The sequence below is a fragment of the Colobus angolensis genome, unplaced genomic scaffold (genome assembly GCF_000951035.1).
Source record: "Colobus angolensis palliatus isolate OR3802 unplaced genomic scaffold, Cang.pa_1.0 Scaffold33, whole genome shotgun sequence".
Taxonomy (NCBI): domain Eukaryota; kingdom Metazoa; phylum Chordata; class Mammalia; order Primates; family Cercopithecidae; genus Colobus; species Colobus angolensis.
The window spans coordinates 10,836,322-10,849,028 of record NW_012116599.1 but is presented as its reverse complement, the minus strand read 5'-3'; the positions used below and the strand labels follow the sequence as shown (position 1 = coordinate 10,849,028).

At 44.0% G+C, this 12,707-nt stretch overlaps 1 protein-coding gene across 1 annotated transcript in view; it reads right to left on the bottom strand.

Annotated features, from left to right (window-relative positions):
* The window catches only part of ARMC9 (armadillo repeat containing 9), a 197,676-nt gene that overhangs the window by 147,730 nt on the left and 37,239 nt on the right, over positions 1 to 12,707 (bottom strand). Inside the window, exons 8-9 of the mRNA XM_011951991.1 lie at positions 9,461 to 9,618; positions 4,070 to 4,168 (exon numbers count right to left, since the gene is read on the bottom strand). Coding sequence (XP_011807381.1) covers positions 4,070 to 4,168; positions 9,461 to 9,618 — 257 coding nt within the window. The remainder of the gene's footprint in view (positions 1 to 4,069; positions 4,169 to 9,460; positions 9,619 to 12,707) is intronic.

Sequence of the window (12,707 nt, the reverse complement as noted above, 5' to 3'; positions counted from 1 at the left end):
GGATTACAGGCTTGAGCCACCGTGCCCGGCCAACAATATTCTTTTATATTTTGACAATGACCCCCCATCCGCTTTTCATCATTTTGTTAGAGAAATCGGCTAGAATTTTTGCAGCTTTTATTGTGTGTTCCTAAGTCAATGATTCAGTAGAAGAAGAATGGTATCATTAAGCTAAACATAACTCATCCTCCCTCCCCTGGTTTCCAGTGGCTACACAGAGTCTGTATTTTGCTGCTAATGTAACAGTCAGGGGTGGTGGGACTGTCTCCTGACAGATGGCATTGATAACTTCTTGTGGGATAACCAGTTATGTCATACCCCTGCTCCCTTTTAAACCGTGCTTAATAACATGTCATCAGTTTTTTCTTTCTTTTAAGACAGGTTCTCACTCTGTCACCCAGGCTGGTGTGCAGTGGTGCGATCTCCTCTTGCTGCAGCCTCCACTCCTGGGCTTAAGTGATCCTCCCACCTCAGCCTCCTGAGTAGCTGGGGTTACAGCCGTACACCACCAAGCCCAGCTGATTTTCTTCTTTTTCTGAGATGGAATCTTGCTCTGTCGCCCAGGCTGGAGTGCAGTGGAATGATTTCAGCTCACTGCAAGCTCCGCCTCCCAGGTTCACACCATTCTCCTGCCTCAGCCTCCCAAGTAACTGGGACTACAGGCGCCCGCCACTATGCCTAGCCAATTTTTTTGTATTTTTAGTAGAGACGGGGTTTCACCATGTTAACCAGGATGGTCTCAATCTCCTGACCTTGTGATCCGCCTGCCTCGGCCTCCCAAAGTGCTGGGATTATAGGCTTGAGCCACTACGTCTAGTCTAATTTTTGTATTTTTTGTAGAGATGGGTTTTCACCATGTTGCCCAGACTGGCCTCGAACTCCTGGGATCAAGCAATCTGCCCGCCTTGGACTCCCAGTGTTGGGATTACAGGTGTGCAACACTGTGTCCTACCAACATCAGTTTTAAATAAACCAGATACGTCACTTCTTCTATAGAAGATGGGAATATAAGGATGGCTTGTATATGTAAGATACAACGGCTGGGCATGGTGGCTCATGCCTGTAATCCCAGCACTTTGGGAGGCTGAGACGGGCGGATCATGAGGTCAGGAGATCGAGACCATCCCGTGAAACTTCGTCTCTACTAAAAATACAAAAAAATTAGCCGGGTGTGGTGGTGGACACCTGTAGTCCCACCTACTCGGGAGGCTGAGGCAGAAGAATGGTGTGAACTCGGAAGGCGGAGCTTGCAGTGAGCTGAGATTGTGCCACTGTACTTCAGCCCAGGCAACATTGTGAGACTCTGTCTCAAAAAAAAAAAAAAAAAAAGATATAATCAGATTTTATAAACTGAACCTAGAAAACACTAAATCTTTGATGAATTAACAAATAAATGGGAAAGAGGAAGAAAGGAGTGCTCCTAGTAGACATAGATCCTGCCATGCTAATTGCTATGAGAAAGCCACAATTTTCGGTAAGCACACTCTGCGTCCTAACTGTCCGAATGTTAATTGGACAGTGGACAGAGGGTCAGCCATATTCTCTGGGATGTGGCTTAAAGTCCTTCTTCTGGAGGGGTCATGAGGAAGTTACTTTTCTGACTTGCATATCCAATGGTGACTTTACTGACCTTTCAAAAATGGCTGATTCTCTAAGATTTCGGCATGCTAAAATCACTGCAGCCATGTCCCAAAGACTCTGCTTCTACCATCTGTCTGTCCACGTGTGTGGAACAGCTGACAGAGCCAGCCATTCTGAGATATTTCTGTTAGGCTGAGAGGAAGTGGTCAAGGCCGCCTGCTCTTCAGCACATGACTACGTGCTTTCTATGAAGATCCATAGAAACTGCTGACTCAAGAGACTATCCCCGGGTCTTAGCACCAGGAATAACTATGTGAAGCAGTTATCTGACCATCCAGTTTAAAAAAAAAAAAAAGCATTTAAACTTGTTTTTAAATTATATAAGTAATACACCTACTTGGAAGAAGTCTGAAGGATAGAAAACTTTAGCAGCACTGAAATGGTCTATTTTGGGCCACATGTGGCGGACTTGTGCTTGTTTTATTGTCATGGTTCCTAGCCTGCATATGCAGCACATATGTTGTTTTGGATACAGGAAATGTTACATAATAAAAGTTATGTAACTGCCCTCTCCTGCTTTATAAGCACTGGGAATCATATAACTGCTCATGTTTCCCTCTTTGCACAGACTGCTAGAAAGCTCAGAGCCCAATCTGTAGCCCACCTTTCCGGAGGAACAACTTGCAGCATGCATTTTTTGTACCAGTCTTAGCCCTTGCTTACTTTTATTTTTCCCACCCTTATTTTCCCTTAACCACAATTTCTTTACTTATTTTTATTTTCTACCTTCTCGTTTCTCGTATTTACGTTTTCTCATATTATAATAAACTTCTTCAAATCTACTTGAGAATTAGGTCGGGTAGTATAAAAAAAAAGGCTTCTGTTTATTAAGACTCTAGTATTACATTAATGTGCAAACCCTTATTTAAAAGCTGTGGCTCTGACCCACATGGGTGCCTCAGGATCACACAGGAGCCTCATTCCAAATCTATACAGCCAGACTCTGTCTCAAAAAAAAACAAAAAAAAAAACAAAAAAACACAAATCTATACAGCTGGCTTCATAGGGCTTCACTCACCCAGCCTGCGAATGCGGCAGCAGGTTGGCGTGAGCTCCTGGCCTGTGGGTTCCTGTACTTTGAAGAGTTCGAGAGACACTGGTGTCTCCCCTGGTTAAGAATGCCTGCCTCAAAACCGTGGGCTCCAGGTGTGCTAGCCTAAGGAGGACACAAGATTACTGAGGTCACACTTGGCCTAGGTGATTCAGGGAACTTGACTCTAATTACAAGGAAACATCAAACACAAAAGGAAAAATGTTCTTTTTTTTTTTTCTTTTGAGATGAAGTCTCATTCTTGTCCCCCAGGCTGGAGTGCAATGGCACAATCTCAGCTCACTGCAACCTCTGCCTCCCGGGTTCAAGCGATTCTCCTGCCTCAGCCTCCCGAGTAGCTGGGACTACAGGCGACCGCCACAACGCCCAGCTAATTTTTGTATTTTTAGTAGAGATGGGGTTTCACCATGTTGGCCAGGCTGGTCTTGAACTCCTGACCTCAGGTGATCTGCACCCCCTTGGCCTCCCAAAGTGCTGGAATTACAGGCATGAGCCACCGCACCCAGCGAAATGTTCTATTTTTTTTAAAGGGGGAAAATTATACTCTTCTAATATGTTAATGTCATGTAACTCAAAGAAAGGCTGAGGAAATGTTCGAGATTAGAAGAGGCTAGGAGCTGTGCCAACTCAATGTGACAACTGACCCCAAATGACCAGAGGACGGGAAATGCAATGAAGGACATTGTTGACTCAACTACCAAAATTGGAAAATGGACAATAGATAAGAAGGCTGTATCAATGTTAAACTTACTGAAGTTGGCAACTGTATAGTTATATGAGAGAATATTCCTAACCTTAAGAAATATACACTGAAGTACTTAGGAGTAAAGAGTCATAATATATACAATTTATCTTCAAATAGTTCAGAAAACAGATTGTGTGCCTATGTGTGCATATTCACGTATGTGTAGAGACACAACAACGGAAGGGGCCAATGCTAACAGCTGGTGAATCTGGGTAAAGGGTATACCAGTGTCCTTTGTGCTACTTTTGTAATTTTGCAATTATTCCAAGTAAAGTTAGGGGGAAAAAAATGCCCTTGCTTTAGACCACACAACTTCCACCATGGCAATGTTATTAAAAAAGGAGAATAAAGTTTCCATCCATTCCTACTGATCTCAACCCTGGGAGCCCCCACTGAGTGGCTGCAACTGGTAGCAGAACATGCCTCTCTCCTCACTCTCCCTAGGAGGCCAGCTTTCAGCTGTACCTTCTTCTAAAACAGATTTATTTTCCTTCTAGGAGTTTCTAGACTTCCAAAGGCAGCTTAAATGCAGTCTTTGGCACGTTATTTTCTCAGGCTATTTTTAAAGTTACACTCTTTTTAAATTTGGGGGGATAGACCACAGGCACCCTGCCCTGAGCGCAGAGCCTCACCGTCCCAGGCCTCGTGAAGTCCACACTGTGCGCCAGGCTCTGCTGCATCTGGTTACTGAACAGGCGGACACAGACGCTCTGGAGGTACTCAGGGGTGATCTGCAAGGAGGACACAAAGACATCTGGTGACGGCATGAAATTCACCGAGGGACACCTGAGGCACGCTGGCAATTATTAGAGTGGTCTCTCAACAGCTTTCTGTAAGGCACGATGATGAGATATATAAGCTGGAAAAATAATCATTTGCTTTAACATCAGAGCTCTTGGGAGGAGAGAAAGCACTGGCCCTGACAGAACAAGGTGCTAACACACTGCAGGTGTGCTCATGAGACGTCAGACGCAAATTATCTAACTCCACTTCAGCTATCTCCACTGTCATGTAGAATAAACAGATCCTAAACCATTCTGGTAAATTACAAACAAACAATAAAGTCACTGGACAACCATAATGTGGGGGAAAGAGAGCCAAGCTTCATATCTGAAGATCAGGGCTCAAGTCCTGGACTCGAGAAGACCAACAGCTCTGCCTCTCACTTTCCACACCTTTATTGTAACAGTTGCAGTGAGCAGGTAAATGAGGTCACAGATATCTCTGGCACATGACAGGTGGCTCAGCCAGTGCTTGCTGAATGAGTGATGGAAACGCTTTTAATCAACTATCCAGTGCTTGACCATGTGTGGCCAAGCTGCTGTTGCCATCAATGCTGCTGGATCCTGCATTCTCCTTTAGCATCTCTTGTGCCTCTCTCACCAGCTATGAGAATTCAGGACTGACATACAACATCGAAAGTGGTCACCTTGGAATTTTTTTCATCTATTTTCTTCTTAGAAAAATAATGTATGCTCATTTCAATGTACAAGTACCACAACCTCTCCTGAATCCCACCCTTCCCCCACAAACCAATCCCTGCAGATAACGACTATTAAAAAGTATACAACCTTCCACTTTTTTTTAGGCATGATAATTGGAAAAGAGCCTCCTCTTCCACATCTTCGTGATTCCACCAGGGGAAACGTCCACACGGCAGTAGAAGCGGCTGCTTTCCCACCCCTTGCTCATACCCTTGCATGGGAGGAAGGCCATCCCCCCAGCCTGCATGGGAAGCAGGGCTACTCCACCCCTGCGGAGCTGGAAAGGGCTGGGCCCTTTTCTCTCCTCCTGGGCCTCCTGCCTATCCACTAGAAACTTCTGGTCTGCTTCAGCCACATAAAAGGCTCTGTCCGGCCGGGTGCGGTGACTCATGCCCGCAATCCCAGCGCTTTGGGAGGCCGAGGTGGGCAGATCACGAGGTCAGGAGATTGAGACCATAGTGAAACCTCGTCTCTACTGAAAATACAAAAAATTAGCTAGGCGCGGTGGCGGGCGCCTGTAGTCCCAGCTACTTGGGAGGCTGAGACAGGAGAATGGCGTGAACCCGGGAGGCGGAGCTTGCAGTGAGCCGAGATAGCGCCACTGCACTCGAGCTTGGGCGACAGAGCCAGACTCCATCTCAAAAAAAAGAAGAAAAAAAAGGCTCTGTCCATCCTTCGGCAGAAGTCTGTCATCCCTTGTTGCACAGCTACATTTGAAGTGACTCAGAGAAAAAGGGACCGCATCCCAGGGCTAGATCTCCTACATTATCCTGAGTCCATTCCTTCTGAATTCCTGTAGTAAATTTCTGTAGTATTAAAATTTAAACATTCATTTTTCAGGCCTGGCGTAGTGGCTCATGCCTGTAATGCCAGCACTTTGTGAGGTTCAGGCAGGCGGATCACTTGAGCTCAGGAGCTTGAGACCTGCCTGGGTAACACAGTGAAATACCACCTCTAATAAAAATAAAATAAAAATTAGCCAGGCATGGTGGCATACACCTGTAGTCCCAGCTACTCAGAAGGCTGAGGTGAGAGGATGACTTGAGCCTGGGAGGTTGAGACTGCAGTGAGCTGTGATTGCACCACTGCACTCCAGCCTGGACAACAGAGTGAGACCCTATCTCAAACAAATGAACAAAAAACATACCTTTTCCGTCTTGTATTTTTAACCTTTCTTTCTATACTTATTCCTTTCCTACAACTAGAAACACGTTCACATATATTTCATATTAAAAACATACCTTCCCCATCTTCTACCCTAGATCTTCTTCTTCTTCTTCTTCTTTCACCCTAGATCCTTATCTATCAATCACCCTCTCAACAGCTTCTCTTTATAGCCAAAGTCCTTGAAAGAACTGCTTATGTTTGCTGTCTCCACACACCTTCACCTTTCAATACAATGTGACCAGCTTTCCACCTGCATTCCTCCATGGAAACTCACGTGGCAAGGCTCACAACCAGTGAACTTCTAAGTGTCAAAAACACTGGATGCTTTTCAGTTCTCTTCCTCTGGAGTTTTCTGTGGCTTTTGAGACTTTGGATCAAACCTTCAGTCCTGAAACTGTTTCCTCCTTTAACTTCCGAAACTGCTAGCAGAACCATTTCTCTAACAAGCCTATCTGATCATGTCACTTTCTTGCTTGAAACAGGAGAATGAGGAAAGAAGATGGATGGCTGACCAAAAAAATAAATAAATAAATATACATACGGCCAAGAACGATACATGAAAATATACTCAGCTTCATACATAATTAAAGAAATCTAAATTAAAATATGCAGAATGCCAAGTTTTACTTACCAAACTGACAAAGATTTCAAAGTTAAATCCTATTTGGTGTTGTCGTGTGTTGACATTTTAGGACAAATAATTGGGCAACCTCTATCCAAATACTCATGCCCAAACCTTTGCCCTAGCAATTCCACTTTTAGAATTTTATCAAGATGCTGAGGTGAGTGGATCACGAGGTCAGGAGATTGAGACCACTCTGGCTAACACTGTGAAACCCCGTCTCTACTAAAAAATACAAAAAACTAGCCGGGCGAGGTGGCGAGCGCCTGTAGTCCAAGCTACTCGGGAGGCTGAGGCAGGAGAATGGCGTGAACCCGGGAGGCGGAGCTTGCAGTGAGCTGAGATCCGGCCACTGCACTCCAGCCTGGGCGACAGAGCAAGACTCTGTCTCAAAAAAAAAAAAAAAAAAACAGATGGCCGGGCGCGGTGGCTCAAGCCTGTAATCCCAGCACTTTGGGAGGCCGAGACGGGCGGATCACGAGGTCAGGAGATCGAGACCATCCTGGCTAACACGGTGAAACCCCGTCTCTACTAAAAAATACAAAAAACTAGCCGGGCGAGGTGGCGAGCGCCTGTAGTCCAAGCTACTCGGGAGGCTGAGGCAGGAGAATGGCGTGAACCCGGGAGGCGGAGCTTGCAGTGAGCTGAGATCCGGCCACTGCACTCCAGCCTGGGCGACAGAGCAAGACTCTGTCTCAAAAAAAAAAAAAAAAGATGTACAGTATACACAAGGATGTCCACTACAACATTTTTTGTTATAGCAAACAAAAAAACAAAAAATCTAAATGTTCATCACCAGAGATCTGATAATGATTCACCCTTATAATGGAATTGTATAAAAGAATTAAAAAGAATGAGGTGGATCTGGTCATGTGGAAAGATCTCCAAGATGTATCGAAAGAGAAATAGCAAGTTTCAGAAGAGTAATGAATCATATGATCCCAACTAAGTGTACAAATGCTGTACCACACACACACATATGCAGAGAAATGTTCTAAAATAATATACAAGACAATGTCAGTCTTGAACATCAATAAGGAAATGAATCTACAGCATTGTGGTGAAGGAGCTTTTGTTCCTTACTATACGCTTCTCTGAATTGTTTCAATCTTTTACTATGATAATGCGGTTCTTTTACATTAAAAAGGTTAGTAAAGAGTCCAGCCTTCCTCCTCTGATCCATCTTTTTTTAAAGTAAATTAAATTTATTTATTTGAGACATAGTTTCACTCTGTCGCCCAGGCTGTAGTGCAATCTTGGCTCACTGCAACCTCTGCCAGCCGGGTTCAAGAGATCCTCCTGCCTCAGCCTCCTGAGTAGCTGAGATTACAGATGTGCTCCATTACGCCTAGCAAATTTTTGTATTTTTAGTAGAGACGGTGTTTCGCCATGTTGGCCAGGGCTCTGGTCTTGAACTCCTGATCTCAGATGATCTGCCCGCCTTGGCCTCCCAAAGTGCTGAGATTACAGGTGTGAGACACCATGCCCAGCTAATTTTATTTTTAATTGTATATTTTTAGTGACAGAGGTCTCACCATGTTGACCAGAGTGGTCTCAAACTTCTGGCCTCAAGTGATCCTCCCACCTCAGCCTTCCAAAGTGCTGGGATTACAAGAGTGAGCCACTGTGCCTGGCCTGAATTATTTTTTATAACTGCAGTGTGAATCTACAGTTACTTCAATTTTTTAAAAATCTGTATGTCCACAAATAGATTTTATCGTACTTTATAAAAAGTCAGGAATGAGATAAAGATGCCCATGATGACATTATTCAACAATATCCCACAGGCCATAGCCAATGTACTAAGAAAAGATAAATTTTAAAAGCAAAACACAAATATTATTTGATAACATGACTGTCAATCTAGAATACAGAAGAATCAATTTAAAAAACTCAAGATTAATGGGATTTAGAAAGGTAGCTGGATATGAAACCAGTATTAGAAAATCAGTGGCTTTCCTATGTGACAGGACATGTCCCCCTCATTTTTTTGCCAGCACATATTTTTCTGTCGCCAGACTTATCCTTTGCTAATATTAATCAGGTAGACGCTGGGCGCGATGGCTCACACCTGTAATCCCAGCACTTTGGGAGGCCAAGGTGGGAGGATCACTTGAGCCCACGTGTTCAAAATCAGTCTGGGCAACAAAGCAAAACCATGTCTCAATTTTTTGAAAAATATTTTCTCAAAAAAGGGCCAGATGCAGTGGCTCACACCTGTAATACCAGCACTTTGGGAGGCCAACACTGGCAGATTACCTGAGGTCAGGAGTTCGAGACCAGCCTGACCAACATGGAGAAACCCCGTCTCTACTAAAAATACAAAATTAGCTGGGTGTGGTGGCACATGCCTGTAATCCCAGTTACTCGGGAGGCTGAGGCAGGAGAATCACTTGAATCTGGGAGGTGGAGGTTGCAGTAAGCTGAGATCACGCCACTGCACTCCAACCTAGGCAACAAGAGCAAAACTCCGTCTCAAAAAAAGAAAAAAAGAATAAGGCAGAGAAATAAAGATATAGCAGACAGTATGTTAAGAAAAATGGATAAAACACTGCAAGAAGCTTGATAAAAACAGTAAAAAATATCGGCCTTATCTCCTTCATGCATGTTGGCTTTTGGAAACAGAGTGGCAGGTGCCAATGGCTTGGAATGGAGAGAGGCAGACTCCATCTGCCATATCAACATAGTCCATGCCCGTAAGCCTTCTTCATTGCCAAACAGACATACACACAACTGGGGGTCTTCCTTACCATCTTGCCGCTGACTGTGGCCTCTAGAGAATCCACCAGTTCCGCTGTGACTCCAATCAGATTGTGGTAGTCGGCCTGGATCTTATTGTACCGTTTGAGGTATGTCATTGACCTACGTTCAGCTTCAACCAGCTGCTGGTGGAGCTGCTGCAACATTTCTAGGAAGACAGTTTATATTAAAATAAAAAAACAACATCAATAAAAATCCACAATATGAAAAATAATTGTATTCTTCTCAAAGAACTACCATACTTACTGTCAGAATGTTTTGTTGTAACAAACTTGACACCATTTGTGTTTCACACTTACTTCTATTTTATGCCACATTTATTTACATAGTGCTTTATAGCCCACTGACTTAAAATTTCCTTTTCAGGAAGTTCAACTCAATTCTCACTGGGTTTCCTAAGAAAATCTATTCCCTTGACTGAATCTCATGCAATTTCTTTTAGTTCTCTATGTCTAAGAAAATAAACATTTCTAGGGCTGGTGGTGGCTCACGCCTGTAATCCCAACACTTTGGGAGGCCAAGGTGGGCAGATCACTTGAGGCCAGGAGTTGGAGACCAGCCTGGGCAACATGGTGAAACCCCATCTCTACTAAAAAAATACAAAAATTTGCCAGGCATGGTGGTGCTCGCCTATAATCCCAACTACTTAGGAGGCTGAGGCATGAGAATCACTTGAATCTGGGAGATAGCAGTTGCAGTGAGCCAAGATCGTGCCACTGCCCTCCAGCCTGGGCAACTGGGCAACAGAGCGAGACTTTGTCTCAAAAAAAGAGAAAAGAAATGTTTTATTCTGTACTGGGCTCACAAAATGCCTAAATCAAACCTGTGTCTTTTTCTCTGTTTTTGTATTATGAAGTCATCTGGGGGACAATTCATATCTGCAGGACACTTCTTTATTTTAAATAAAACTTTGGGTTACTTGACTCATGCTAGGAAAAATAAGAATCCAGAAGAGATTCCATCATTCTGCCAGTTTGGTAAAGCACAAAACCACTCCCACCAGACCTTAGAGCAAGTAGCTTGGAAGGCTCTAGGATTATCAGCTCAGAATCCCCCCATGGGCAGCCCTAAAGACACTGAAGCCAAGCCGCCCAGGTCTCGGCAGAAACAGGCAAATCCCCATCGGTGTTAGCACTCTTTGCCCATACCACCTTCCCTCTTTCTTGAAGGACATTTTAGACGAAAGGAGGTAGCACTGCCCCCAAACCACAAGCCTGGCCAACATGGGGAAACCCGTCTCTACCAAACATACAAAAATTAGCAGGCATGGTGGCGCACTCTCGTAATCCCAGCTACTCGGGAGGCTGAGGCAGGACAATTGCTTGAACCCGGGAGGAGAAGGTTGCAGTGAGCCAAGATCATGCCACTGCACTCTATGCTGGGCGACCAAGCCAGACTTCGTCCCAAAAAAAAAAAAAAAAAAAAAAGTTGTTTTCCTTATTGAGTAAAAAAAAAAATTTGTTTCAGGTGGGGCATGGCGGCTCATACCTATAATCCCAGCACTTTGGGAAGCCGAGGCGGGTGAATTGTTTGAAGCCAGGAGTTCGAGACCAGCCTGACCAACATGGTGAAACCCCGTTTCTACTAAAAGTACAAAAATTAACTGGGCATGGTGGCACGCGCCTGTAATCCCAGCTACTCGGGTGGCTGAGGCACTAGAATGGCATGAACCCAGGAGGCAGAGGTTGCAGTGAGCCAAGATCATGCCACTGCACTCCAGCCTGGGCAACAGAGCTGTCTCAAAAAAGTAAATAAATACAAATAAAGTTTTTCATATATATATAGTTCAAAATTAGATAAGCTAAAATTTCCAAAGATGAAAATTCTACAGAATACTATTCATAATCCCATATTGCAGCAGTAAGTATTGGAGAACATCTATTCAAACTTTCTCAACACAGACCAAGTGGTACATGATGAATCGAGTACCAAAACCCATTAGCTAGGCTCAATGATCTCCCAAACCTCCAATGTGAATGTCCCCAAAGCAGTCCCTCTGGACTGCACAAAGGAACCCTTTCCCCCAGAAGTTCATTCTGCAATTTACTAAACATAAAGAGATTATCTGTGGAACTTTTGCCTTGGGAACCGAGAATCAGAATTTATGACAATTTCAAAGTGTGGCACATCTCAGGGATAAGAGGCCGAACTGCCTGCAGCCTACTGGAAACAGAGAAGCAGGTAGTAGGGCTGAAATGTTTGTGACCATTTTCAAATACAGTCAGCACTCCATATCCATGGGTACTGCATCTATGGATTCAACCACTTCAGGTCAAAAATATTCGGGAAAAAAGCACCTGTACTGAACACATACAGACTTTTTTTCCATATCATTTTCATGTCATAAACAAAATGGTATAACAACAATATACACAGCATTTACAATGCATTAGGAATAGGTAATCCAGAGATGATTTAAGGTATATGGGAGGATGTGTGTAGGTTGTATGCAAATACCATGCCATTTTCTATAAAGAACTTGAGTATCTGTGGACTTTGGTTATCTGTGGGGGTCCTGGAAGCAATCCCTATAGAAACTGAGGGACAACTGTATACTCTTTAGGAGGACAGCCTGCTACCCAGAGACATCACCTCGCAGATACCTTAGCTAGCTACAAACAAGACCTGTCCATGACTACAAGCTATTTGGGTGACAGCTCAAACACATCAGCTTTATTTCAGAGCATTAAACAGGACTTTCTATTTTCCATGTCAAAAGTTTTATGAGACAAGAACAGCTAAGCCAAGATGCCTTGCCATGCAAGACCTCAACTTCCTCTTTTTTTTTTTTTTTTTTGAGATGGAGTCTGGCTTTGTCACCATGCCAGACTTTGGTGCAATCATAGCTCGCTGCAACTCCTGGGCTCAAACCATTCTCCCATCTCAGCCTCCTGAGTAGCTGGGACTTCAGATGGGCATCGCCGCACTTGGTTAATGTTTTTTTAGTTTTTGTAGCAATAGGATCTCACCATGTTGGCCAGGCTGGTCACAAACTCCTGGCCTCAAGCTATCCTCCCACCTCAGCCTCCCACAGTGCTGGGATTTTGGGCATAAGCCCCCACGCCTAGTGGCAAGACCTCAACTTTTAATGGAGATGTCTTATTATAACCTTCATGTTATTTTAATAAAACCATCTTAGTCATGCCAGTGAATTTTACTGAGACTCTTCGTATCCCAAACTACTGACATAACAGCGATGTAAATCTCTTCCCCCGTCACTGAGGCTTTCTTTTTTAA